At 44.5% G+C, this 27,830-nt stretch overlaps 1 protein-coding gene across 1 annotated transcript; it reads right to left on the bottom strand.

Annotated features, from left to right (window-relative positions):
* pcnx2 (pecanex 2) lies at nucleotides 1-27,595 on the bottom strand. Its single transcript, XM_012814308.3, has 34 exons — nucleotides 26,943-27,595; nucleotides 25,811-26,013; nucleotides 25,381-25,498; nucleotides 25,029-25,065; nucleotides 22,878-24,044; nucleotides 22,266-22,407; nucleotides 21,702-21,844; nucleotides 21,496-21,574; nucleotides 21,161-21,296; nucleotides 20,821-20,963; nucleotides 20,543-20,696; nucleotides 20,197-20,229; nucleotides 19,909-20,080; nucleotides 19,695-19,805; nucleotides 19,247-19,338; nucleotides 17,984-18,093; nucleotides 17,540-17,648; nucleotides 16,229-16,321; nucleotides 15,214-15,364; nucleotides 13,752-13,893; nucleotides 11,932-12,109; nucleotides 11,158-11,266; nucleotides 10,407-10,536; nucleotides 9,767-9,825; nucleotides 9,195-9,410; nucleotides 8,594-8,847; nucleotides 7,947-8,180; nucleotides 7,239-7,342; nucleotides 6,852-6,996; nucleotides 5,891-6,121; nucleotides 5,137-5,411; nucleotides 3,953-4,116; nucleotides 3,331-3,806; nucleotides 1-1,275 (listed from the first exon to the last, which is right to left on the bottom strand). The coding sequence occupies exons 1-34, from the start codon at nucleotides 27,093-27,095 to the stop codon at nucleotides 1,102-1,104; spliced, it is 6,237 nt and encodes a 2,078-aa protein (XP_012669762.1). The 5' UTR covers nucleotides 27,096-27,595; the 3' UTR covers nucleotides 1-1,101.
* Between the last annotated feature and the right edge of the window lie 235 nt (nucleotides 27,596-27,830).

Below are 27,830 nucleotides of genomic sequence, written 5' to 3'. Positions count from 1 at the left end.
AAGTGGCATTTTTTTATTTAAAACGTGAAGTGTACAATGATTTCCAATGACATAATTTAAATCCCATGTAAGACACTTACTTAAAGGGCAACTGCAAGAGTTTTCCAACCCGTGGTCACTTCTTTCCTCCTTAACTTAAAAGCACACTCTTGCCATTATATAAACACAAACACCCACATGAAATTCTTTCAGTCTTTTGTTCACATGGGAAATGGGGTGTCAATGGCGAGGAATAATCCTGTAAATTTGCTTCCAGTGTATGGGGGACAAGATAATCTCTCTTCATCTGAACCAGTGACTGAAAAACTTGTTTTCAATATACCATTGACTTGTGCTTCATACAAAACCCAGTGAAATAACACATGAAGACACGTTATTCGGCCTTTGTCATGAATCACACCTTCTGTGAGCATCCTGATGCTGTGATACGAGTGTTCATTGGTAAACAGGAGAGACTGTGTGAAGTCAGCGTTGGTCAGGCAGGAGTCCACGCGGTCATGCACCCACTGGTTTGAAGGACGCTGAGAGCTGCGTGAGGAGGCTTGGGCTGCACAGTCCATCTAAAAATACTAACACAGACGTCTGGGGAGGAACTAGGCAGGTTGCTTCCTGTAAAGATCAATCGAGTGTGTGGGAGTTTAGTTATGGGTGTTGGTTAAAAAATTCGGAGTCTGTCAGTGCTTCTGGGGTGGACAGTGACCAGACTGAAAACCCTTCATATTGTGGTCTGGACCACTAAGTACTCAAACGTTGTACTCTACCATACACACATTCACACAGAGCCACACACAAACACACACACACACAAATGCACATACACGCACAGACACACACACACACACAAACTGGCCAAATGTATTCCACTTCCAACACTGTGATACTAAACGTGGAAGATGTTTTTTTTTTTTGTTTGCTGATTTGTTAGTTTGTTTTTTGTTGATTTTTATAGATTAGTATTTAAAAAAAGTCACAGTCTACATGTACATTCAGGAAACTCATAACCAACGTGCTAGGAGGCGAGGCAGGTTTCGGTGGTCTTGACATTTAGCAGGAAGTGGAGGTTTTTCTTCTGGAGACGGTCCCGCTGGTGGTCGTCTCGTCTCAGATGGTCTTCTGGTCCTGTAACTCCTGAACGGCTGAGGCCAGAGCCGAATCATCTTGGCTTCTGTCCGTGCCTTGCGTGCTGCTGCGGTCGATCGACGGAGGAGTGTCTTTGGCCCCCGTGAAGTTGTTGGAGTTGGTCCCGTCCATGCTCTCAAAGGCCTCTGATGTCCACTAGAAACAGGAGGAACACAAGCGTTGTGGGTGCCTGATTTTACATCTACAGTCATGTGACAAACGTAGAGAAATAAATGTGGGGGGGAATGATTACAAATGAATCATGTTGTCAAATTTCAAAACCAACCTAAAGGCAAGGTTTGAAGGACTGGAAGTTATGGGTGGGCCTTGTTAGCATTCATTTTCAACAGACATCTAATCCAGGGGTTCCCAACCTTTTCGACTCCGAGGCCCAACTTTTCGTATTTGTAACAGGTCGGGGCCCAACAGACACCCCGCTTATTTTAGCTAATCTATATTCCATTAGGCTAATTTAATCTATAATCCATTCATTCGAAATTTATAAGCGATTGTTATGTGTCACAAGAAGCAACATCAGCACCTGCTACAGGTGGAAGCCTAGAAATGAATAAAAGAAAATCTAACTCTAGATATTGCATCCAAATTGTATTGTGCACCAGAAAACAACATAAAACCACACAGATAACTTAGTTGCAGTAGGCCTAGGCCTATTTGTGCACAGCAAACAAGCAAGGAAATAAAACCAGAATAGACTCAAAAGATAGCATGCACTCAAAACAAGTGATGAAACATGCAAACAAGACCACTCAGTTAGGCCTAATTTAAATAGGTGATGCTTCAGACATGCAAATAGTAGGTTCAAATAGGTCTATATAATGATTCAAATAATTGAAATAATTATTTAAATCTGTGGCTGCAATCTATTATCAACATAAATAGCACCGAGCATTCCTGGGCAGTAGTTCGAGTTGGTAGTTCTCCACAGAAAAGCATGTCCTCTTGTAGAATACCACTCCAATGATAACGCACAAAAAACAGCACTAATGCAGCTTTACTGACGTCCGTCGACCCATCTTGTTTTAAAAGGAACGGGCTGCCTTTCATCCTTTCCAGGACCTGGTTCTGTACGTGAGTGCTGGATGTTGCGTCTCCAAATGTCGATTCAGATTTGGAGGTTTGAGCGCCTCATTAGACAGCTTTAAAACGCACTCAACACACTGCGCCCTGGGCTCAACCTCCATTCAGAAAACCAAATCTAATTTAATCAGGGTTGTATTTACGCTGAATTTTAGTAGTTTTCGGTAGTATGACATTACCAGTGCTGTCATTCTTCCGCTTAAGAAACCGTTAATATCGCCACAGACTAAACCTTAACTGAGCGCCTCAACTTGATGACGCTGTAAAGTTTTATAGGATAGGATATTATTTTCATGATCTGTCTGTTATGCCTATTTATATATTTTATATTGTGTTCAAAACATCCAATTTCAATCATAAATTATATTAATATTAGGGCTGTCAATAGATACAAAAAAATTAACTAATTAATCTCACATTTTGAAATTCATTAATCGCGATTAAAAGTTTGTTTTTCTTCTAAAGACTAAATCTTATAAATGAACGAGTAATCACTTCAGACAGCGTGTATTTTAGACACTGTTGTTTAATGGTATTTTTTTCGTGCTCTCTCGCCGTCATACAAGCAATGTATGCGAGACACAATGGTGCACCTCGACGGTAAATCGTAAGAATTGTCCCCTGAAGCAATTCAGAACACCGCCCAACAATCCCTCAGCGGTCTCTCCTATCTAACTGATTTGACTTCAGGCACGCGGCGGTATCGTGTCATCGGTCAACGCACACCGGAAGTAAACAAAGTTGTGTTAACTGCGTTAAAATATTGTATCGCGTTAATCTCGGCCACAATAATCTCATAGATTGACTTGTTAACTTTGACAGCCCTAATTAATATTGTTCCCAACTAAAAATCAGTTATTCGTGGAAAATTTGTGAAAAAAAAAAAAACCTGAAACATTTTCACGGTCCACTGGAAGGTGCTCCGCGGCCCACCAATGGCCCATGGGTTGGGAAACCCTGATCTAATCCACAATGTCACTGAATTATCTCCTGACGATTTTTCTATAGAGTTCAGTACTATAGGATTCAACAGTATCTTTGGTGGTGTAGTGTTTTGGTCACTTTTTTCCTGTAGTGCTATCAGCAGTACTCAGACCAAGCCCAGTGCCTAACCTGTGTGGCTCGGCTGGTCGACCGCGCCGACTGTCCCATAGCTGCGATGTTGACGCTGCTGGAAGACTGCGTGTCAGTGGTGTTGCCCCCCTCGGCCGCCGAAAGCCCAGAGATGACCAGACCGCTGGAGAAGCTGCGCTTGCCGAAGAGAAGGCTGAGCGTGGAGCTGGACGACGACACCTGACCCGAGCGGTGGGGGTGACCCCCACCTCCTGCACCGCCACCTCCACCGACCCCGATCCCCGCCGCCACGGTGGCCGCCGACTGCAGCCCTGCTGTGGAGAGGCGGGGAACCTGGGAAAAGATGGAGGCGATAGAGGTGTTGAAGGAGAGCTGGCTGTTGGAGAGGCGTTGCACCAGGCTGGGCCCCGAGGCCAAAGAGCCGTGCTGGCTGTCCAGGATTGGGCCTGACTGGCTGGTGACCGGAGGTCGCTGGGCTTGGGGCTGGACTGACCGGCTGCGGTACTCCCGGCGGCCTGCAGGGGGAGCAAGAGGACAACTGCTGTCAGTCATTTGTGATTTTATATTGCAACACTAGGAGGAGCCATCAAAACCAGTGTTTACGGTCAAACAAAGCTACAGTATTCTTGACATTAAGCATAATAAAGACTCTCAATAGAACCTGCGTGGTGTCGGGCCGTCTGAGAGGTCCTGGGCCGGGCCTGGTACGTGCTGAGGCTCTGTGATGTGATGGAGTTGTGGTTCTGGCTGAGGGAGGAGCCGCCACAGTCCACATCCTCCATGTTGACCCCGCTGTTACAGCTGGTCAGGTTGTCCTTTCGTACCCTACAAGAGACACAGACACACAGTGTTACTGAAAGGCCACAGCTTGCTTTCTGTACGGCTTGTCAAGGACCAGAAAAATAAGGCCTTTCTAAATACCGATCACAAGATCTGGAGTGGGTCCCAGACTAGAAAGCACTGTGCGTAAACCACTTGGACAGTGGGGAAAATCCATTGCCATTGTGCCGACTCAGCAAAATCTACAAACTCACCACAACAGCAGGGAGGCCAAGCTAATTCCCAGAGCCCACCGCTCACCCACCCTTTCAATTATTCCTCATCTGTCATTTTTATACCCATTTCCTTCTTGTCCCTGTGCCCATTCCTCAAGCCTCTTCCTCTCCAGTCTTCCCATCCCTCTGGTCCATTTCTCCCTCCTCTTTTAACCCCTCTTCCTCTCACCATCCCCACTCCCTCCTCTTTTACCCCCTCTTCCTCTCACCATCCCCACTCCCTCCTCTTTTACCCCCTCTTCCTCTCACCATCCCCACTCCCTCCTCTTTTACCCCCTCTTCCTCTCACCATCCCCACTCCCTCCTATTTTTCAGCAGAAACTGATGTCTTCTCAAGGACATCCCTACAGAGGGGGCATCAAGTGAACATACACACAATCACTGTGCCTCTGTGCCCTGTTACAGTCACCTCTCCCAACACACACACCCACACACACACAGACACACACAGACACACACACACACCCACACACACACCCACACACACACACACACACACACACACACACACACACACACACACACACAGACAGACACACACACACACACACCCACCCACCCACACACACACAGACACACACACACACCCACACACACACACACACACACAGACACACACACACACACACCCACCCACCCACACACACACACAGACACACAGACACACACACACACACACACACACACACACACACACACACACAGACACACACACACACACACCCACCCACCCACACACACACACAGACACAAACACACACACACTTTCCCACCCGGCACTCCTACTCACCGTAGCCACTTGGTGCAAAGCCAGCCGCGGATGGTGTCCAGGCTGACGGGGCCGCCCCAGATACCCCTCATCTGCTTGTGGGTGCCCATGTACGAGGTGGTGAGGGGCGACACGTACATGGGGTACCCCAGGGGCTGGTCGCACGACGAGTTGATCATGTTACGCAGCGCCTGCTTGGAGTTCTGGATGCTGCCGCGCTCCGGGTTACGGTTGCGTAGGAACACCAGCTCCTGCTGCTGCCCCGCCCACAGTCCTCGCACACACTCCTTATTGATCTGGGAGATGACACACCCACACACACACACACACACACACAGATACATTTGCCTGATGACACAAATGTTCAAATAAAATATTTTTGGGAAGAGAAAATACCATGTGCAGGCACCCATTAGGTAAATAAAAACCCTATTCCTACATGTATGTCTTTTAACCAGCACAAAAGTATCTGCATATGAAAGACAGTGATTATAAAGGATATTATGATCCTGAGGGTGAAGTGGTGCTTCTATGGTAAGGTGACTCCTTACACATTCAAAACACACACACACAGACCTTTATTAACATGCTCATCTCATGCTCCCCTATGCCATCACCCACATACCCAACACTCTACTCACACACACACATACACACACACTTACATGCCCACCTTTATTAACCTAAGGCTGACGTGGCCCTCCAGGGTATATTATCATCTCACACTCCCTCACACACCACCCCCATCCACACACACACACACACACACACTCACCTTGATGACCTTGAAGCTGAGGTGGCGCTTGTAGAGCATGATGATCTTGTACTCGTCCGTGCCGTCGTCCACCATATGGCGCAGCGTGAGCAGCGTGTCGCGGCTGGACAGTACCGCCTTGCGCCAGGCGGGGTCGCTCTCATGACAGATCACCATGCTCGTGCGGTAGTTGCTGATCGCCTCGTACAAGATGGACGGCTCCTCTGTCTCCTCCAGGCAGGTGAAGTGGTCCTGCGGTTAAGAAGGACGTAAAAAAGGGAGTAGAAAGACCGTGGGAGACCCACTCCCCACCCCTAGAGTATTAGCAGGACGCCGTAAGCCGATCGCTAACGGGGCAGCGCAGCCCTGAGCGGCGAGTCAATGGCTCATTCATCGGGCTCCTGGCAGGGGTTTGTGTGGCACAGGGAAGACCCCAGAGACGGTGTAAGTGCTTTAAATGGGTCAGTGGCTGGGGCAGCCCGTGTGAAATGGACACAGGTGGTTTCCTCTTTGCTTCAATGTCAGAGGGGGGGGTATGACCTCTGGTTCAGTTTGAAGAGAACCAGAGAACACATTTTTTTTTAAGTGATATCAAAATGTCTTATTTCAAACCTGCACCTTTTGTCTATCCATTTTGTGCAAGAGGGACCTAGTGTGGAAGGAGTCATTGCTGTTTTTTTCTCATTTTCCAGATTTGATGATCCTCCAATTGCCCCTCTCGTGTTGAAATATGCTGATTGAAACTCCAGACAAACTTGGAGAAGCAATCGGCAGAACAGCAATGGATTTGAATGACTGCAAATACTTTATTTAAATACCATAGCTACATATAACCTTTATGATTCACTCTAGTGTTCGCAGACAGGCACACTCCCATAGTATCTAACACAGCATGACCACAAGTTAAAAGATAATCATGTCCGAAGCACACAGCCTTTCATTTAGTATCTAGGCGCTTTTGCCTGCGTGTCTTACTTCTTACCTGGTGGAGCTTCAGACTCATCCTCACGCCCGGCGCTACCACCTTCTGCAGCAGGTCCATGTCTGCAAACACCCACTCGTCCTTGCTGGAGATGCGGAAGTCACCTTTGAACAGGGTGTTAAACCCGTCCAAAAACGACTCCAGGCTGGAGGGGACAGGGGGAGAGAGAGGGAGAAATGGAGGGAGCGAGAGAGAGAGAGCACATTAGCTTTTCAACATTCAGGCTGGATACTGCTGCAGTTTCAGCTTGATAATAATAAAGCTTATAGCTGAGTACACAGTACACAGCATTACATATTGCTTAATTCCTTCCACACGGTTCCATTTTTAGATTTTAGATTTATAAATATTAGCATATACACACTATAACAGAAAGCAGTGTCTCACCTGTTCGACATGTTGTGGGATGCTGTTCCCAATGACCTTCGACCCAGCACTGACAGGGCAAAGCACAAGGTCACCAGGGCCGAGTCTTCATCACAGTCCACAGGCTAGAGAGAGATCAGACAGCACACAGAGCAGGAAATCAGTCATCTCCACCAGGTCTTAGCAAGAACAAAAAATGACTTAAAACTTAAAACATTTCAAAACAACATGGCCAGTTCACGAAAGACATATATTGACTTGGACTCATTATAAACAGTTGCAGAAAAAGCCAAAGGCAGACGTGACTAGGCAGACGTGACTTTGCTTCTTTGTGTTTTGAGTGCAACATCCAAAAACAATCATTTAAGTGTGGCAAAAGCTGACAAAAACTTGGCTTCTCTCCTAAAACCCACTTTAAATTTCACAAGACCATCATTCACTCTGGCAGTTTCCTATTTGACTCTACACTGCTTTATTGGGTATTGGATTGGTTTGAAATGTTTCCAACTGGAACAAAATACACCAGTTGCTCCCCTCTAGATTCAGACCAACTTACCACATGGCTGTCACCACTCATACAGCATATTTTAATATGCAACACCAAGTCTCTGACACATGCAAATAATTCCCGCTCATCAAGAAACCAAATTCCGACATGGTTGTCCCCAGGCATTTATCGTACTACACAAGACTAAATGAAAACAGATCTGTAGTGTAGTGTAGCCTCACCTCTTCCTGCTTGCCGGTGCAGTACTGGATCCACTCCAGGTAGACGTTACAGAAGCTGGCCCTGGTCACTCCCTGCAGGCAGTGCACATAGTCCTCATCGATCTTCACACTGAACACAGCCGGGTCCCGCTCTATGTGGTGCCATTTGGTGTAGGCCTGCAAAGCCTCCAACGTGGCGGTGTCCTTCAACCACGTCTGCAGTTTGGCGGAGTGGATGAGGAAGTAGATGATACTCTGCGGGTGGAGGAGAGAATATGCTGGAAGTTAGAAGAGTGCTGAGTGGACATCTGCACTTAATGCTTCGCTGAGTGCCTCATGATTATTTGCCACTGGGATGGGAAAAGAAGACATCCATTTTAACAATGATTGATGATGATGAAAATAGTTTTTGTGTAAAACTGAACCTTATTTGCTAATGAAGAAATACTGTATTGTACAGTGCTAAATTAGCTAGGTGTCTGATGACACTTTGTGGCTTTTTCAGCCAGGTAGACTGCAGTGTTGTTAATAGATCATTAATCTTACAGGAGTGCTCCCGGCAAAGGCAAGAATGAATGAGAAGATTCAGACTGTACAGATTAATCTACTAATATCATACCCAGTGCATAGCAACACAGAACAGGTCAGCCTCCTGTAACTAACTGTACCTTCAGGTAGTATGTGATGAGCAGCTTGCGCAGGTCGTACACTTGGAGCATGGTGGCGGCGTTGTTCTCGCTGATGCTGTAGCCCTCCAGCAGGTACTTGGTGGTGGTGACCTCCCATGCCAGCCAGCGCAGGTTGAAGGCAGCATTGCAGGAGAGGATGTGAGGCAGGTGGCCCGGCTCGCAGCAGCAACAGGCATCGTCATCCTCCACCCCCTCTGTGATGGCCTCCACCTCGCGCTGCTGGCAGTATGTACCTGAGGGGAGGAATGGGACATGAGTCAGGAACTCAACTCGTAGACGCAACGTAGTGCAACGTGCATGCCATTGAATAACAATCAGTATGTTCAGGCTGTTTTTAGAACAGGTGTAGATTTTCTCTTAGAACTCAAGTAGCAGACCAGCAGAGAGAGACCTGCATGCCAGATACATGGTTGAATAACACTCAGTCTTTGCAGTCTGTTTGCAGAGGAGAATCACTGCAACACTGCAAAACTGAGTGGCCACAGCATATGAGTAATGACTAACTGATAATAGGAGGGTTCAACTCACTCACATAGTGCATGTTTTCCCCTGGTATCTACTGTGGGTTTGAGTCACTCACCCCTGAACTCCAGTCCTCGGAGCTGGAAGGTGACCAGGCCGTTTCCGATCTCGATGAGGTGCACAAAGGCGTTGAGGTAGTCAGAGGCGAGGATGAAGCAGTCGCCGGAGCTGTAGTTGCCCCAGCGACCCAGCATCAGATCACCGCACAGAGAGTGCTGGAGAGAACGTGTCAGATACTCATAGAAGATGGAGTTCAGGTTGTTGTCATCACAACCTGAGAGGAAAAAAATATAATTTTATATGTAGGTCATATTTTTCACACTTCGCTGTTAAGTTTAGTTGCTGGTTTGTTTACTATTTGCTGTTCATATTTAAAGCAGTGGGCAGTGAACTGTGTGATAAATGACGGAGGTGAGAGAAAATGGATAGTAGGTAAATTATGTATCACCAGAGTCATATTTATTTCATAAATGCATGTAGAGCAAGAAACACACATGGGGGTAACATTTGGAATTATAGTCACATACTGCTCTAGGGGAAAATGTTGTTGGTTGGATGGCTAGTTCAACTGATACATTTACAAAAATGTAATCATTTTTCATGAAAAGTGATGTTGGACTGGATAGTTACCTGTATCTTTGTCAACCTGAGACACCAGTCGGCTGTTGGAGTTGTCAATCCGTTTGGTGCTGTGAGACAGACCAGAAAATGGCAAACATGTTTGTTTGGGGCTGTTTTTGCGAGCGCTTCCAGTAAACAGTAAGCTGATCCAGACCACAATGAGTCAGCTGTGATTTTATTTGGGGCCGTCTCATTCTGTGTGATCACTGTTTCACTCGGGAGAAAACACCATCAATAACTTATGACTGCAGCTCCCTCTCATGTACTGCCAATGATGGGCAAACAGGGCTACTCAGCTGAGAGGATGACATCACTGCAGGGGATTAGCACAACACAGACGACCCGCAATGGATTGGTCCAACCAAGTGGACTGTTCCAACTCAGCAGAATAACGTTCCCTTATAAGATCAGATGAATAACTCAAGAAAAGGGAGTTAATATTACTTTTTTAGCTGATTTAACATCGACAGCACCTTGGAAAATAATAACATTTACATTCATTTTTTTCATCTTGGTGAACCCCTCAAGTAAGCTCTTATGCTAACATCCTAGAGGCTGAAAATAACCATTGTGCCATGCTCAGAGAGAGGCAGCCCCATGCATATTTCACCAAGCCTTTTCCCCAGGGTGGGAGGTAAGAGGCTCTTACTTGTAGTTCCTCTCCCAGAACTTGACGGGGCGGGGGTAGGAGGTGATGAAGATGGCGCTCCCCAGGAAGGGGCTGAGTGGGGTGTAGAACAGAGTGGTGAGGAGAGTCTGGAACAGCAGCATGGCAGAATCTGGGCTGGGCCATGAAGGAAAACACAACACACACTCTGGACACAAACATGTCATCCGTATACGTAACATCACGGTAAAAATGCCCCCAGCTTACATTTACATTTACATTTAGTCATTTAGCAGACGCTTTTGTCCAAAGCGACGTACAAGGGAGAGAACAGTCAAGCTAGGAGCAATAAAAAACCTGGTGTAACAATAAATACTACTTTACATAAGTTCTCTAAATGAGTCTGAGTTGTCCTATAAACAAAAAACACAAGTGTAAGTAACAACTACATATTACAGGGGCAGAAAACTTGCATATTGATAAAACTCCTTTTCACACACACACAAACCAGGGCTAAGAGCCACACGTCTGCAAGTAAGCCTAAACAGCAACTGTCCACATATAAGACAGGCAAATGAGACAAAACAACAGTCACATTCATAAAAAAGGCCTTTTTAGTACAGTACTACTTCTCTGTATGCATCTTTGCTGGAGCATCAGAAACAATGCCAACAATAAAAACATATAAGTTTCTTTAACAAGTGCTTCTGTGTGTGTGTGTGTGTGTGTGTGTGTGTGTGTGTGTGTGTGTGTGTGTGTGAGAGAGATACTCTCTAGGCAGAAAATAGGATACGAGGCACTGCAAAAGGCTGTGCGAAGGCATGAAACGCACTTCCCCATGCGATCTGCCACGGTGCGATGTACACCATGATGAAGTGCAGCTTATGGAGCAGGTCCCAAAGCTGGAGGAGAAACACAGGCCTGCAGTGAGTCAGGGAACGCCAAACACACCTCATTATTTTTGGATCATTTCCCACACACCCACTGTCTGGAGCAGTACATTCCACACCAACTATGCCTGGAGCAAAGGACAGACAGACTTTGTGTTTCTTTTTGTGGCTTCAGACCACACACACACACACACACACACACACACACACACACACACACACACACACACATACACACACATAAGTGTATAAAGGTTAAACATACACTGGCTCTGTGGTCAGATCATGACAGACTACCATCCACAGAGAAGCATGTGAGTATCTCTTCATTGGCAGACACCTAATCTACCTTTACAACCTTTACTACCTAATCTATCTTTTCCTTCATTATTCTCAACATATCCATTTTGACTGAAGGTATACAATTGTCTGAAAACTAGTTTGGGCTACAAATTAAGGAGAGCCAATGCTACGATACAACAGGCAAACTCTAGGAGGAGCAGGAGTCCTTTTAGGTCTTAGAATATACAGGTATAGGGGGATTACCCACAAGTTCAAAAGAGTACAATAACATGCACAGGAAAATGGGAACTTCTAGAGAGCCTTAACCGAAAGCATAACTAGGATATAATGAATGATGTCCGTTCAAGTACTGTCTCTCTGGTGGGTGACCTGACCTTGTGGAAGACTATGGTCATAAGGAAGAAGTTGAGCAGGAAGGTCTCGGAGGCCCTGCTGCAGTCGAACTCGAAGAAGACGACGGTAAAGATGAGCGTAACAAACTGGTAGCTGGGATTGCAGAAGGAGGTGCGCAGAAGCTTCATCCCAGCAACTGTCATCAACAAGACATCAAAGCTGGAGCGAGACACAGACGCCTGAGACACTCAGATGCAGAGAAAAGGACACCAGGCAGCAAAAGCACACAGGTGACACATGTGTGTGAGAGAGAGAGAGAGAGAGAGAGAGAGAGAAAGAAAAAGAAAGAAAGAGAGAGCTATGGCTGGACAGATCGAGGTGGAAAACTCCAGGTTCAGAAAGACAAGGTCCTGAGCCACTGAGCTGTGTCTTCCATATTACTTCTATATCTAGGTTATGGGAATCAGTTCATTCAAAAGGTAAATTCAGAAGTGGAGAGCAAAGTTGTACTTCCATAAAACATGTGCAATACAACAGAACGCTTCAGTTGATTGATACAATGTACTTCTCACTTCCTAGTGATGTGTCATTGCATGAGAGGTACACTATATGCACATAGACTGTTCCTAAGGCTACCTGAAACAAAGTAACTAAGGGAACTTATACCCTCTGAACCCAGACTTTCCTCCTCCATCAGTGACAACAGTGCGCAGAGAAAAGGGTTAGTCACAGCATATTGTCTGAAATACTGACACGGAGCTAAATGTGAATTAGCGTCATCCAAGTAACATGATGAATGATCGGCCATTTTCTATTGCAAGTACTATCAGCAGCAGTTAAGTGCTAGGGTCCATTAGAGCGAGAGCTGACAAAAAATGTCTATTGATGTTTGAATTAAATCAAATCTGATTCAACATATTCCTATCACAACTGTATCACTTTATGAGTTCAGACAGAAGGTAAGAGTCCCACTTCGCCAATATCCAGAAAGCAAGTTGTTGATATAAAAATGATATATTACTCAATGATGAGCACACTATGTCAAAGCAGACTGATTGCACAACACTTTACAGGTGATGTCCAAACAGTGCCTTGTCACTGGATGCATTTATATATTCATTGATTAATTCAATTAATCAGATTATCAATGAGTAAAAGCCGCAGCCTAAAAATCAACAGTACCACCAGTGTTTGAGCAGTGAGGTGAGGCCCTAATCAGGAGCTGATAACAGATAGAACGCTGAAAAGCGTTTCCAATTAAATCTGACAAGAGTTTAACATGGCAAGCCCAGCCAAGACACCAGTGAAGCGCTCAGAAGCAGACAACACTGGGCCAGGAGAGATGAGTCCATTGTTCCGGTCGCAAGACACATTGTGGGAAGTAACTGTGAGTGTCCTGGGCCCGGTGATGGACCGAGTGGTGAGGGGAGAGGGGAGAGGGGAAGGCCTGGGAAAGGTTTCTTTTTGTGTCAGCAACAGATTAATGGTGACATTAATGTCTCCTGTGTTTCCAAGGCCCAGGCTAGATTACAATGCATGCTTCACCTGGAAAGAAGACACTTGGACTTGGCTCAGATGGGGAAAAAAAAACGAATGAGAGCAAAAGGTTAAAGAATGCGTGTCTGTCTGTGCTTGGGTGTGTGTGTGCAAGTGTGTGTGCGTGTGTGTGTGAGAGAGAGATAGAGAGAGAGAGAAAGAAAGAAAGAAAATCCATGGAAACCAGATGAAACACAGCTACAGTTCCACTTAAAATGGATCCTGAGCTCTGCTTACGTATCCACGTCTAGGGCTGAAACATTCTAAAACAGTTCCTTGACTTCTTTGAAGGGCAAAAAGAGGGAATCAGGAAATGGCTACTTACTGGATGCCCAGCTTCTTGCGATGACTCAAAGCGAAGCCATCGTTAGTCAGGGCGCTGAGAACAATGGCAGGGTAGAGCACATATTTCTCAAAGGAGAGCAGTCCAACATACACTCGCTCGTACCACATCAGATGGGCATCCTCTGAAAGACAGACACACAGGTAGCAGTCACCGACCTCCTTCTCAGACAATACAGCCTTGCACTTAGACCCAACCTTAAAAGCCTTGCTATGCAGATGTTATATCTTGAAGTATACAGGGGGTGAAATATATACAACATTCGCAACAGTACTGTACTACTGTACTACAGACACTGTGACAATCAACGTTCTCTTGCGGAAAATGGTCCGAGGCCACTTTAAATTCCAAGATGAACTTGGGATGAACTTTCTTCCCATTAACACCCCTGACATGCAAAACACTTTCCCTATGTTTCTTAATTGCTGGCTTCACTGAGATAATTGAGGAAAATCACACTGCGCTGGGGGTGACAGAGCACCACTCATGATTGACAGCCATGTGATGTGACAGCTCCAGGAACTCAACCCCCCGCTGGGAGGAGTCCCACTCACCCCTGGGAGTCTGCAGCTCTTACGGAAACGCTGATTGCTTGGTGAGTTGATGCATCATCAACTTTTAAGGGGACATTTTTTTATTTATTGTGCTACAAATGAGAAAGACAGTTTATGCCAGCATATTGAACAAATGAGAACAAATATGAGGGATTTAAGAGTGTGACAAACTCTCATGTTTTAACTCAAAGAACAAGGCCTTTAAAAAGGTACAGTGGTGGGAGATGTTGATGCCATGTACACATGCATGTAGTAGGAACTTAGATGTTGAGAAGCTGATGCTGAAAGAAATCAATATTGTTTAATCGTATTTAAAGTTTAGATGACCTATATAACCTTAAAGGGGGGAACGCAGGTATTTGTTAACCTGGACTCTATTTTCCAAAATTTCCAAAATATTTACTACGGAAAAAATCTATCAGAATCGGTCCAGTATCGAGTTAGAGCGCTATAACCAGCAACCATGAAACGGCTATGTAATCCTATAGGGCAAACATCCACGTCAAAGTAAGCCGCTTCTTTTCACCACTGACAGGTTCATAATGTTATTGTAAGTGTCTGACATCATGGAAAGGATCCCTACATAGATATATCTGTGTCTGTTCTCAATAACTACAAAGGAACTGTATAAAAATTACTGTTTCTACTGTGATTAGGCCTTCCGGACCGGACCAGAAGATGAGAGAGGTTGCCAATTATAATGTATCAACTCTGATGTTCAAATACTGGATTTCAATCGTTTTGGTCATTAGCAAAAATCTGGACCCAAAAAGATGGGAAAATCAGACCCAGGTTAAAAAATATGGATCTTTACCTATGGACCATTGCAAAGTTCGAAAGCTTATCAGTGTAATTTCCAGTGGGCAAAGCTGAACCAACAGCACACTGACCTCGAGGCTCAAACTGGGAGTACTCTCTGCTCTTCAGGACGGGGTGAGCGATCCAGAGCCAGGGGTGGTGCTTCCTCAGCTGGGGGATGAGGTAGTGGGTGATGAAGCCCACCGTCCCAGCCAGAGCATAGAGCACGATGGAAACAAAGGGCTGGGGATCAAATACACAGAGAGGGGGGGGGGGGGGGGGGGGGGGCAGAGAAGAGTCACAACAGGGGTAGAGGATGCTAAGAATGAATAATGATTACATACATTTAAAACTTTAGCTTAACTTTAGTTACATTTATATGTTACCAACAATTCAAACTGTGACTGTCCTTGAAGGCAAGGAACATGAACAACTCAATCAATCAATCAATTCAATTTTATATAGCGCTTCTCTATATACCCGAAGTCGCTTTACAGAGTCCAGAGTCCAGTAGTCATACCGGTGGTGGTAAGCTACCTCAGAAGCCACAGCTGCCCTGGGGCAGACTGACAGAAGCGTGGCTGCCAATCAGCGCCAACGGCCCCTCCGACCACCACCAACATTCATTCATATTCACACAATGCAATGCATGTCTTTATGATGGTGGGGGAAACCGGAGTACCCAGAGTAAACCCACGCAGGCACGGGGAGAACATGCAAACTCCACACAGAAAGGACCTGGAACGACCTGGAAGGACCGGGATGCGAACCCAGGGCCTTCTTGCTGTGAGGCGACAGTGCTAACCACTGAGCCACCGTGCTGCCCTACTACTACATAGCATTCCTTTAATTCACAACTGTAGCAATGGTTAAGTGGATATTTCTAATGCCATACAGTAGCTAGTTAGCCAATTGTAGTGTAAATCTTTCACATGCAACACAGGTTTGATTTGTCTTTCAGTATCAGCATAGACATTGGATTCTACAGGTAAATGGTTTGTCTGCTTTAATACTTGATGGTGATGAGGACTGGTGTTCTAAGGGCTACAGGTTAAAGAAAGACAGACACAAGGCCACTGATCAGACTCCGGACCTGCAGACACTCACCCTTAGAGACAGGAAGACGGTGCTGGCAGTAACCGCAAAGGTCAACACAGAAGCCAGTGTGCACACAAACAGGTCTGATATTAGAATCTCTCTCTGCAAGATGGGAAAAGTATCAGTCACATTATCAGCTATGAACACATGGATCCGTGAAATTAGTATAGACATTCAGCTCTTAATTAAAACCATGAATTTACTAATTCAGTCAGCCATTTTCCCCACAGCATGGTGGATTCTCAGCATGGTGTACCAGAGGTTCCAGGAGAAAACAACACTACTATGGGGCATGGGCACATGGGCCAGCACTAACTCAGTCATCTGATGATGTCGATGATGTCAAGATGTTCAAATCCTCCTGCTATTGGTTGGGGACTTCTCACAGTGGCCAGACCTCCACTGCCATAGGCAAGTATTCATACCCAACAACCTAGCCTAAGCATTATAACACTACAACCATCATACCAATACTTAACAATACTTCAAAACAGCACCAACAACAACAAAGATTCCTTTGTGAGTATTTGACTGGGGTTGTCAAATTGTCCCTTCATTAGTGTATTGTTGTATTAGGCAAACGACACAATACTAACTCATACTTACAACAACAGATACTCTTTTAAAACATTCATGAGAGGTGAGGTGGGAGAGCACCCTAGATTAGACCTGGTGACAACAGGCTTCTTCACATAATGCAGATTAATTCATGTGACCATCAAGTAGTCTGTGAGCACCTTAGCCATAACCACTGGCTTGCTTTTTCAGCAGCCTCAGACAAGTTCTTTAAACCTCCTTTGAGTGACCGTCCAAGAAAACCAAAATCCAACAGAAGTATTGTGGTTGATCTAACTATAAAGCCTCTGACACCTATCTCCACTGGTCTTGTGTGTGCTTGCCAACCCTGTTCCCGTGCCACCACTACCAGTTCTGCATACTTTAGCTTCTTCCTCTAAAAGGCTTCCTCAATCGCATCTTCAAAGGGAATCATTCTCGTTTACTCAATAAAGTAAACAATGTGCTTGCATTCATTATAAAACACCATGCCTGGTCTCATAACAGTCTCAACAATACACTGTGGAACATGAAGTTGCCTTCTGACATCCGTCAGAAATCCCGTGGTTTGCCCCATTTGCCAGTATTGTTTGTATGTGCCTGGTGTCCACTTTTCTGCACTGAAAGAAATTCTACTGTCCCTATCATTAACTGGCAAAGAGTTAACCTCAACTCATTTATTCTCAAACCAACACGCCACAGATTTAAAAACCGGATTATGTCTCTACATGGATAGGATGGCATTGCACCCTAAGTGCTACTTACCACTGAGCCTCTCAGCTTCTCTGGCAGAGGGTCTATGTTCTCTGAGGTGGCATCTTCCTCCTCCTCACTCCCACCCAAAATAGGTATCAGTTTGGATTTGATTAAAGACCTGCAGAACAAGGCATAGTTCAGTTTAAAGAGTTTTAGGAAATCTTTTGACAGAAAAAAGATATGCTAACAGACTTCATCTCTGACATGCTAAGAAACTCAAGATTAATGAAATCCATGTATTTAATCAGTAGTTCACACCACACCAATGAGGGGATTTTACCATGTACTACTTCCCTTGAACATAAATCTAACTGAAAAAGGTATGCAGGGGTACCATGCTTGTATACTAAAACATATTTCATCAATATCAGTTAAGTAGGTCTCTGTTGGTGAAAGCACAGGATGTTTGTATATTTGTTTTATGTTTTTGATTGTGTTGTTTTTTCGTCTTACATGAGCACAGAGGGGTCGCTGCTTTGTCTGCTGAGGTGATAGGAGAAGACAACAAGCAGTCCACAGAAGCCCGAGAACAGCGCAGGAATGTGTTGCTCATCCCATGGTTCCTGTGATGTGACAGCTCAGTTCACCGTCAGGTTCACACACAACACTCAGTAGTGTTGTTTTTCATGTGGAAAAACACTGGCAAGGCAGCTGGTACCTTCAAAGGCATGTGTAGCTCAACACCTTTAGAGTCTTTCTATCAATAGCTCTCTCTAATGTTATTTGGAAATGGAGATGTACAGGAGCCTATTGCCATTCATTGCAGCAATACCCTGATATTCAAATAAGCTTACAAAACGACATGGTGGCTTATCACAGTTCTAGGAGAGTGTTACAAATATTACTTTTATATCCTCTTTTGCTTTTGACTGAAATGGGAAAGCAGGTCATGTGAATTAGGCCATCTCTCCCAGTCAGCAAAATTCAACATTAACTCAAAAACAACCACAACAAAATGTGATTCTTTAAATTGATAACTTAATCATTGCTAAACACACTAATTCATGGATTCATGTGTAGCCTATGCTTCACATACAGCAATATGCAAAAGGTCTATTTGACTGAATTCTCTCATCCTGTTATAAGCGTCTTTCCACTGCATGGACTCATGGGACTTTCAAGTGGCTCAAGCGTTTACAGGTTCGCCCCACTGTCATTTTCTGTCTTTCGCATTTCCACCGTGGTGCAGGAACTACTAATCAACTTATAAGTTTGCTCTTTAATCGCAACATCAGTTCCGAGCATGACAAAATAACAATATATTTCTCCAGTGGCAGCACCAACAGTAGATTGTTAAAAACCAGATAATTTCTAGGATAACACCAAGGTCGAGTTGACAGTTGAATTGCGCTATAAAGTTGCTAACACTTGATTAAATGGCTTCATGGCAGAATTACTTGTTAAAAAGAAGATACCAGCACCACTGTTGATTAATTTAAGCCTATATTTCAGCTGACAGGTGTGCTCTTTCAGTGACAGCAACTTCAATAGTTAACTCCATAAACTATAATTCCCTTTGGTGTATTTACTGCATAACGCCTGAAAAAAAAAATACTAAATGGCGCTTGTTGTTGTCTCATAAGTGTCAAGTAGGAGTAGGTACTTATTTCTCTTGAAACACGCCAAAAGGTCCCTAAAAAGTCCCTTAAATGACCCACAAGTTCATGCAGTGGAAAAGCGCCTTATATGACTTTCACAGTCTTTAATGTAGCCCACCTTTAAAGCTCCAAGGCAAAAACCGTACAGTAACGCAATCGCAGTCAGACTTCTCATGATGCTGTACACTGCTGAAACAAGCCCAGTTGCAGCTGCCCAAAAAAGAGACAAACTTTTATGTATTTTAAATTATTAAAAACAATGGCTACCAATAACAATGTTAAAGGTGCAGTCTGTGATTTGTAATACAATACACTTTTTGTCAAATTCGAGGTCCTCTAGTTGTCCATTCTGGTCTTCATACACAGTCCTGGTTTTGCAAATGGGAAGCAAAAAGAGTGGCTTGGACCGAGCCATACACTATTCCAGCCAATCGATACATTGCCTCAGGAGGACGAAGACAAGGGGTGTATTTTGATTGGCTGTTGAGCTCAAATATCAACAACCTTTTATCAGAATCACAGACTGTTCCTTTAGGTATTGAGTGGTAAAGACAACTGACACCTACCTGTTCCTCCAAAGAAATGCATATCGATCTGCTCCAGGACGTATATCACAAATGTATTAATCTGAGGGAGAAGGCCAACGAGGAATGTAATAGGGAAACAGTATGTGAATCCTGTAAAGAAATGACAGCCACCACAATGAGTCAACAAACAGAGGAGACAATATGACAATAGGAATAGTATATATGTGAGGAATTGTCAACCGGCAGCACTCACCCACTAAAATGTCTCGGACAAAATGGAGGGTATCAGATATGACAATGTTAATGCCATACACTCTGGACACAGGAAGGTCTGACCGTTTTAATATCAGCTCCAGGATCCAAATAAGGCCACAGAAAATACAGAAGTATGCAGCTCGACTGTATGCAACAATTTGATTGTGTCCCTGAAAAGAAACCATGTCTATTGTTATCTCTTCTGAATTTGAGAGTTACATTTTATTATGTAGATACACAGTAAGACTATGCACAGATTGATGGGGAATATTTTCCATTCACTTACATGAGTTGGTGAAGCTGCATCTGGTTGGACACTCTGTAAGATTAATTATGGAGACAGTGATGATGTGGCAATAACTGAATAAGACACTCGACAAAGAATGCACTGTCAATCTCTATTAGGAATGTTTTGCTACAAGAAAATGTTTTCAGATAATGTAGTAAGGACTCAAATGGTCAACAATGTTCTCGCAGTAGAGATAAATAACTGACTAATATAGAATTTGGATAGAAACATTTGTCACCACACAAACCATAAATGCAATTGTGTCAGGAGGTGACTTCAACGTTTACACAGAACCATTTGAGAAAACAAAATTGCTTGAGATCTCATGTGTACCAGACCCTACCTTTAAGAGGGAATACTGGCAGCTGGCGATGACGAGGCAGAACTGGAATACCCAAATGTCCTTAAAGCAGCCATGGTTCAGCAAGATGAATCCGAGGAAAGACACCAGGAACGCCAGGAACACAGCCACCACGTTTTCCGACACATCTTGATTTCTGGAGACATACAGCACCATTAGCGTTCTTCCACCAACTGCTTTAAAAACAATTCCCTGAGAAGTCACTCAATGAGAGAATTCAAATGCACAAGAACAACGGTGGTGAGGCCACTTGAACTCACCTGTCAAATAGTGCGAGTAAGGCCAGCCGATCATACAGGATGTTGACCCACTTCCCAGGAAAGACCTTCAGCTTGTAGTAAAGCTTTCGAGACGGTTTCTCCTGGGTCGACGTGTCTGAGGAGTCATCCATTGAGTCCTCTTCCTGTGAAATTTTTTACAAAAATAATTTAATAAATGAATGGTTGTATGAATGAATGAATGAATGAATGAATGAATGAACAACAAAAATGCGTTTTACAAGGGCATCTTGGTACTTCCCTTTCAACAAACAGGTGTCTTTTGTGGTCAAAAATGACTTGAGAAAATCTATTCAAATCAAACCATGTGAGGATATGTCACCTGAAAGATTTCTGGATGTGTTCTCCTAGGGCGCAGTCTGTGAGCAGGAATGATGCGGCGCTGGAATGGGCAGTCAGCATGACCTCCGACTAAACCATCCTGGCATTCCGAGTTGGAGGAGGTCGACAGGAGATCACTGAAGGTATAACCAAGTGAACATAAAGCAAAAGGGATTACTACCACCACTGAAATAGCAGAACTGTAGAACCATGGTGCAAATGTAATGAACAGAGCTGCAAAGGCTGTTGGAACTCTTTGTTCCACTGAACAAAATGGTAACTGAATAAGCATACTTAAATTTAAATAAATAAATGTGTGAAATTCAAATACATTACCACATGTTGCCAGTAATCAACTCAGCCCCAAGGGGTAAATTCAGGGCTCTCTCATTGTATAACTTCCTGGGTCTGTCTCCTAGAAACAAACAAAGCAACCAGTCAGTTATGCGTAATAATATAGTATTCAGTACATTGAAGATGAAAAGGTACTCCTTATTACCATGTCAAATGGCACACCAACACATTTTGGATGTCTCACTTACTGTGGACCGTGTGGAAGGTGTATGCATCCTCTTTATTGGTGGCCTCGGGCCTGCAGATGACCTGGAGCATGGAGCTCTCGGACTGGGATGTTTGGGAGGGAAGGGAGTCGTAGTCTGGGTCCTTATCTTTGTCTGTCTGAGGACTGCAGCAAAAATGGAAAAGAAACACACGACTCCTTATTTAATTTTCTTACAAAACTGCATTTGCTCATGCTAACTCATTAATACACAAGCTGTCAGAGTGACCAAATACATTTTTTAAACCTTGATCACGTCAAAATAAACATGACAGCTCATAGCTTTAATGTTTGACAGCTTACTCACTGCGTAATATAAGACGTATCTCTCCAACATCATGAAATAAAAAACCTCAAAAGACCATGCTGAGTCAATACTTCAACAAGAAAGACAAGTATAGATTGCACTGTCCAATAATGACTTAATAGATGATCTCATGGTTCATGCTCTCAACATCCATCAGTGCAGTAAAGACAGAATGGCTATTCTAAGGCATTCAAAGTGATGTAAGAAGGGGAGATTTATGATTTGATTCATCAGTTGGACCTGTCAGGAGAGACGATGGGGATGTGCCTCTCTGGAACAGCCAGGGGTGTGTGCGAGGTGGCCAGACTGTTGGGAGGCTTTGGTCTCTCTGGGCACAGACTCTCTGTCTCCTCATCATTCCTCACTGTCACCATGGTATCATCTGAAAAGCAGATACGTATTATTGATATCTTGATATCCAACCAAAAATAACCAATCCAAAGAAGCCAGTTTTTACATCTTGAGGCCCAAAATGGCGTTGATGCTTCTCTTCGTTTTTGATCGGATAAAAGCCAAGGCTCACTAAGAGACTTCAGAGGGAATATCTACCAGGTTTCCAATGACCCTAGCTTACAAAAAACCTTTAGGGGTACACATTAATTAACATCAAAGTATGATTCAGATTCAGATCTCTGACACAAAAAAATGCATATCATACCTCTGACTATAATTAGGGGTGTAACAGGGTATTTCACACCATTTATTATCAACCTTTAATTGCCACTGTAAACATGATGAAACAACATAATGATTACTGAATGCATGAAATAAAACAACAAAATCTACAAAAATATTTTTTTACTCACAGATTACACACATTTTGAGTGTACAAGTCAATCAACAACTCCTCACCTTCATCGTCCTCTTTCTCCTCTGCATCTTCAGCCTCCTCAGGTTGTGTGCCACTGGCTCCTCGCGTGCAGTTGATGGACTCCAGCAGTGACACAAACTCCACAAAGTTGGACTCGTTGGGCATCTGCCCCTCCTTGGCTTCCAGGTCTGACTTGGACGTGGTCATGGTGTGTGTCTTGCCCTTGGACTTGTCCGCGATGAGCACGGCGTCCCTCCCGCTGTCGATGCTCAGGCCCCGCACGTGTGTCCTGCCCCCAGGGCCGTACCTCCCGTAACCGGGCGGGATCTGCAGGAAGCCGTCTGCGTCCATCCTGAGCTCCGGTGCCTCATTCTCGTCATGGTGGGAGTGGACGTCAATGCCCGAGGAGCTGTTGTCATTGGTCAGTGGCAGGCTGCCGTGCTCCACTTCCTGCTCCTCCGGCTCGTACTCCCGATAGTTTTGTGTGACCAGATCAGAGCTGATTGGTTCTTTGGAGTGACTGAGCTTGGGATTTGGCATTTGTGGTTCATCCTCCACCGCTGGTTTGTATTCTTCTTCTTCTTCCTCCTCCTCTCCCTCTACTGTGGCCTCGTGCTCCTCCTCCAGAGGCGAGTCAAAGGTGATGACAGGTATCCGGATCATGCAGTCTCCCCTGGACTCCCCATGGTTGTCTTTGGCCATCTGCGAATGGGCCGACTCCAAGATGCTCTGTTTGACCGACTGCTCCAGCTCGGCGGCCGTTTGGGCGTCGCAGCTCATGGTGATGATGATCTTCACCGTATCGCTCTCGTCCAGGCGCACCGATGCTCCGGAGTTGTCCACCAGCACCACAGCGATCTCGTCGGAGCAGTAGGTCTCCTCCGCCTGAGGATCCTGGACAGGGGAGAGGGCCTCCGGGGAGAGTCCACCACCGTCCTCCCCCTCATTCTTTTCGTTGTTGTTGGGATCCGGGGGTGGTTTCTCCTTCTCCTCTTGCTCGCTCTTCTCGTCCATGCTCTCAATGTCGCTGTCCTTGGAGGGTGGCAGGCCCTCGTCTGCGGTGTCTCTGTCCGGGGGAGGCCGCTGTTCCTGCTCCAGGAGAGGGGCAAACTGGTCTGGGTTGGGGCTGGACATGTCCTGCAGTGAATCTATGTCCTCATGCTGGGGCTTGTCTCTTGACTTCTGTTTAGCAGGGGAGTCCCTCTGGCCTGGGCAAACAGAAACACATCCATCATCAATATTCAAAAGTGCATCATAAAGATCAGCCCGTGACATCTACAGCTGAGAGAAGTTGCCAGATGTAAGAGCACAGATTAGCACACTGTTGTATGAAGATCTGTAAACTTTGAATAAAACCACATGTATCATAAGAACAGTATTTGGAAGCGATAAAGAGCTTCTGTAGCTTAACGTGAGGGAGAGTGTGCAAAACAAACCAAGATCATGGGTTTGATTCTCAGTGAGCACACATACTGACTACAATCTATGTCCTACCTGTACTGAAAGTCACTAAATCAATGCTGCTGCATATTCATGTATGGGGAAGGCAAGTGCATGTTTTCTCTGCCATACAATAAACTGCACACAATTCAGTGTGTCTGTCTGGAACCTTCATTCCCTTCACAGTGATTCACTGAAAAGGAAAGATATAAACAAAAATGCCCTTAACCTGATGAAAGCATGCTGCTGCCTGAGGAAATGTTTGAATATTTGAATACTTAAAACCCCTCCATCTAATTAGTGATTTCTCAATCTGAGAAAATGAGTTCACATCTCAAATGCACCAAGCAAATACAGTAATGAGCCTTTTTACATTTCATACTACTCACAAACATCATATCCACCAAACTGCATTTTCAGCCTTAAATCACTCAAAAACGCCTTGATAATCCACTTTACCATACAGCTTCCAAGTTTGCATATTGACTTAAAAGCCATCAGATAAGATCAGAGCCCACAGTTCCTGCTTAATTAGACATTCCAGGAAGACCGCCATGATGCCTTCTACGTCATGCTTAGCTATGCATTTCTGCAGTAATGACACACTGGCAGAAGTAGCAGTTATCAATTCATCTGTCGGTTCATAAAAACCCTTTTCACAGAGCATCCTATCAGTATCTCTCAAGAAATCTGTGAGGACTTCTTCTCATCACTCTGACAAATTAGGCCAGCTCTAAAAATACGGCACGTACCTTCTGTGCTCTTCAACTCCTCTGCCTTGGGACACTCCTACAGGAGAGAAAACAGAGTAACGATAGGTCATGCTATTTTTAGATTTTCAATAAAACTTCATACACTGAATGTGTGTAAATGTAATGGAAACGTGATTCTCTGGCAGGCAACCATAGAGAGAAAGTTGAGTTAGAATCCTTTTAACAGAACCTTTCTGAGTAGTTCTCAGTTCATAGAATTTTTTCCAGCCTTTAAAAGCTTTTAACAAATAAAGTGTCCTTTGTACAAAAAGGCACAACACACTTCATGATTCTAGAAGGCATCTTTTCTTCTAAGAATGCATAAGAGGGTGATGGAGATTGAACTACTAACCACACCAATCAGGCCAGAGTCCGTCTCTGTTTGTTTCACAGTCACTTGTATAATGGGACTTAGTCGGTTTCTAGTCAATACTGTCATGGCAACACTGTCAGGAGCAGTACTGCTTTTTCTGCATTGAGAGAAAAAGAGAAGAATGATAAAAAATAATGTTAGCTCAGTGTGAAGTAAACAGGAGAATACAAACAACCACACTGAGACTGACTAGTAACTGACAAACGATAACTAACTGCATAGCTCACAACTAACTTAACACAACTTCACAAATATGGAGTGCAGTACAGTACAATAGAGAGCAATACACATTAGATCTAAATTATATACGAATCCGATGATCACTACGAAAGAACCACACTTTATAAAAACACCCTTTGTTTATTATGGAGCCTAATCATGCATGCCAATTCACAAACCCATACAATACCTCAGGTTAGCAGGAAGGCAGGGGTCAGACGCATTGCTTTTCTTGTCAGCACCTTTGCTGACATCAGACACACTGCTCTGGGCCACAATGTCGCCCCTGTCAAACATCAGGTGGAACCGGTAGTTCACTGCCTTTATGGCGATAAAAAAGACCGTCACAGACGTGCAATAGATGCTGAGTGCCATTGTGGTTGGGGGGAGGGCCTGAGGAATAAACACATGTACACACACACACACACACACACCCACAGAGGGAAATAGAGAGAGAGAGTGGGAGAAGAGAGAGAGATGTGTGTGATTATGCTATCTTATCTTGCACAGTGAGAGAGGCAGCTGTCAGTTTTGAATGTACACAGGTACAAGGCATCTATTGCTTTAACAAAATAATGTTTCTGTGAAACAGATTGAGAATACTTTAGTATTCACAAACTCTGCAATTCTCGTTGCTACCAAAAAGTGGCTCTCATTCTATGATTAATACATTTTGGTTGATATTAGAAATCAACAATGAGTCCTTATGTCATAGGCTCCTTTAAAGACAAGATGGACAAATGCTTTCCTGGTATTTATTAATGGCATGGTAGCCTGCACTACATGGTTTTAAACTCAAAACTGCAACGATGATATACAATTTGGAGTGTAATAATTTGGCACCCTCTATGAGGATCCACCCAATATGAGGATTACACTCGTGTATTTTGATTCAGTTAGGTAACATTTCCGTCACTGTGATGTTTCGTAGCAAAAGAGAAAGCGTGATATTTATCTCTTGTGTTAAAGGTGACTGCTTGCATCCATGGCAAGTAAACACTGCTCCATAAGCGAATACCTATTTAATAACAAAAAAAACATCCTCCACGATGGACTTTTGCACAGACCCAGTGCATTCCATCATAGTAGCCTACAGTAGCCTATGCAGAGAAAAAATGCGACAGTAGCCTTGCCTACAAGAACACGCGCCGTGTCAAACACAGCGAAATGGTTGAACAGCTGATTCGCCTGATTTAAGAACTCATCTGGAGGAGGCTTCATATTTACTGGCTTCGCATGGAAACAGATGGCCAATTTTACGCTGCATCTCTCATAGAGACAGCACAATGGAGCTCCTGGCCTATTATGCACTCGATACTTACCAAATGTAGGGATAGGGGTAGCATAAGAAGAAACATCCACAAATAGAGGTGGCATGAGTTGTTGAATTTATTCTGGTCCGGGTCGTGATACCAGCCGCCAGTAAGCGAAGCCCACACCCCCTGCCGTAGAGTTTGAACCACATGCGAACCCATCTTGACAACTGCAATGGTCGTTACAAAGGTACCACACTGTATAGATTCAACACGCTGCCATGTTGAAGCAGCATCACCGTTTCCAGAAACGATTACATTTTTCCACCCGAGGTAGCACTTGTCCTAACCGCTGTCCTTGCATCGTCTGCCTTTTGTTTTATTTTCCATCATTTAAATACCGTGACCTACAGCTCTGGGCTGAACGGGGTACGATGCTCTGCTGCGTGCACCATCACAGCCGACCTGCCGTTGCCTCCCGCTCCTCAGCATCCTCCTGGAAGCGAGGGTGGGGGTGGGGGTGTGGCAAGAGAGGGATGAACCAATTTGCGGTGGAACTCAGAGCACGTTCCATAAATCATTTGCCGTGTTCATATGACCAGGGCTGAGTCACCCGCACGCCAATCTCCTAGTCACTAGATTATGCCTACCAGCCATGGCTATGACAGTGTGCCTCCAATAATGCTGGCTATCGTCAACGGAACATTGTCAATAAGATTGCCTATATTAAATTACCCTATTTTCACGTGCACTGTGGACTTTTTTTTTCAGAACTACAGGGACGTGTCCATTTCACGACTGGTAAATTTAGTTTATCCCAAAATGCCTAGCCTTATGTAGACCTAACAGGCTTATAAACTGTACGGTGTGGGGTTTATAGGCTAGGCTACATTCTAGGTCTATTCTTCAAAAGGTAGACAAAACAACACGTGGTAAAATTATTACTGCCCACAGTAC

This window comes from Clupea harengus, chromosome 13, assembly GCF_900700415.2.
Source record: "Clupea harengus chromosome 13, Ch_v2.0.2, whole genome shotgun sequence".
In the NCBI taxonomy this organism is placed as follows: Eukaryota; Metazoa; Chordata; class Actinopteri; order Clupeiformes; family Clupeidae; genus Clupea; species Clupea harengus.
Note: the sequence above shows the minus strand (reverse complement) of the source record. Positions and strands in the feature narration are given on the sequence as shown.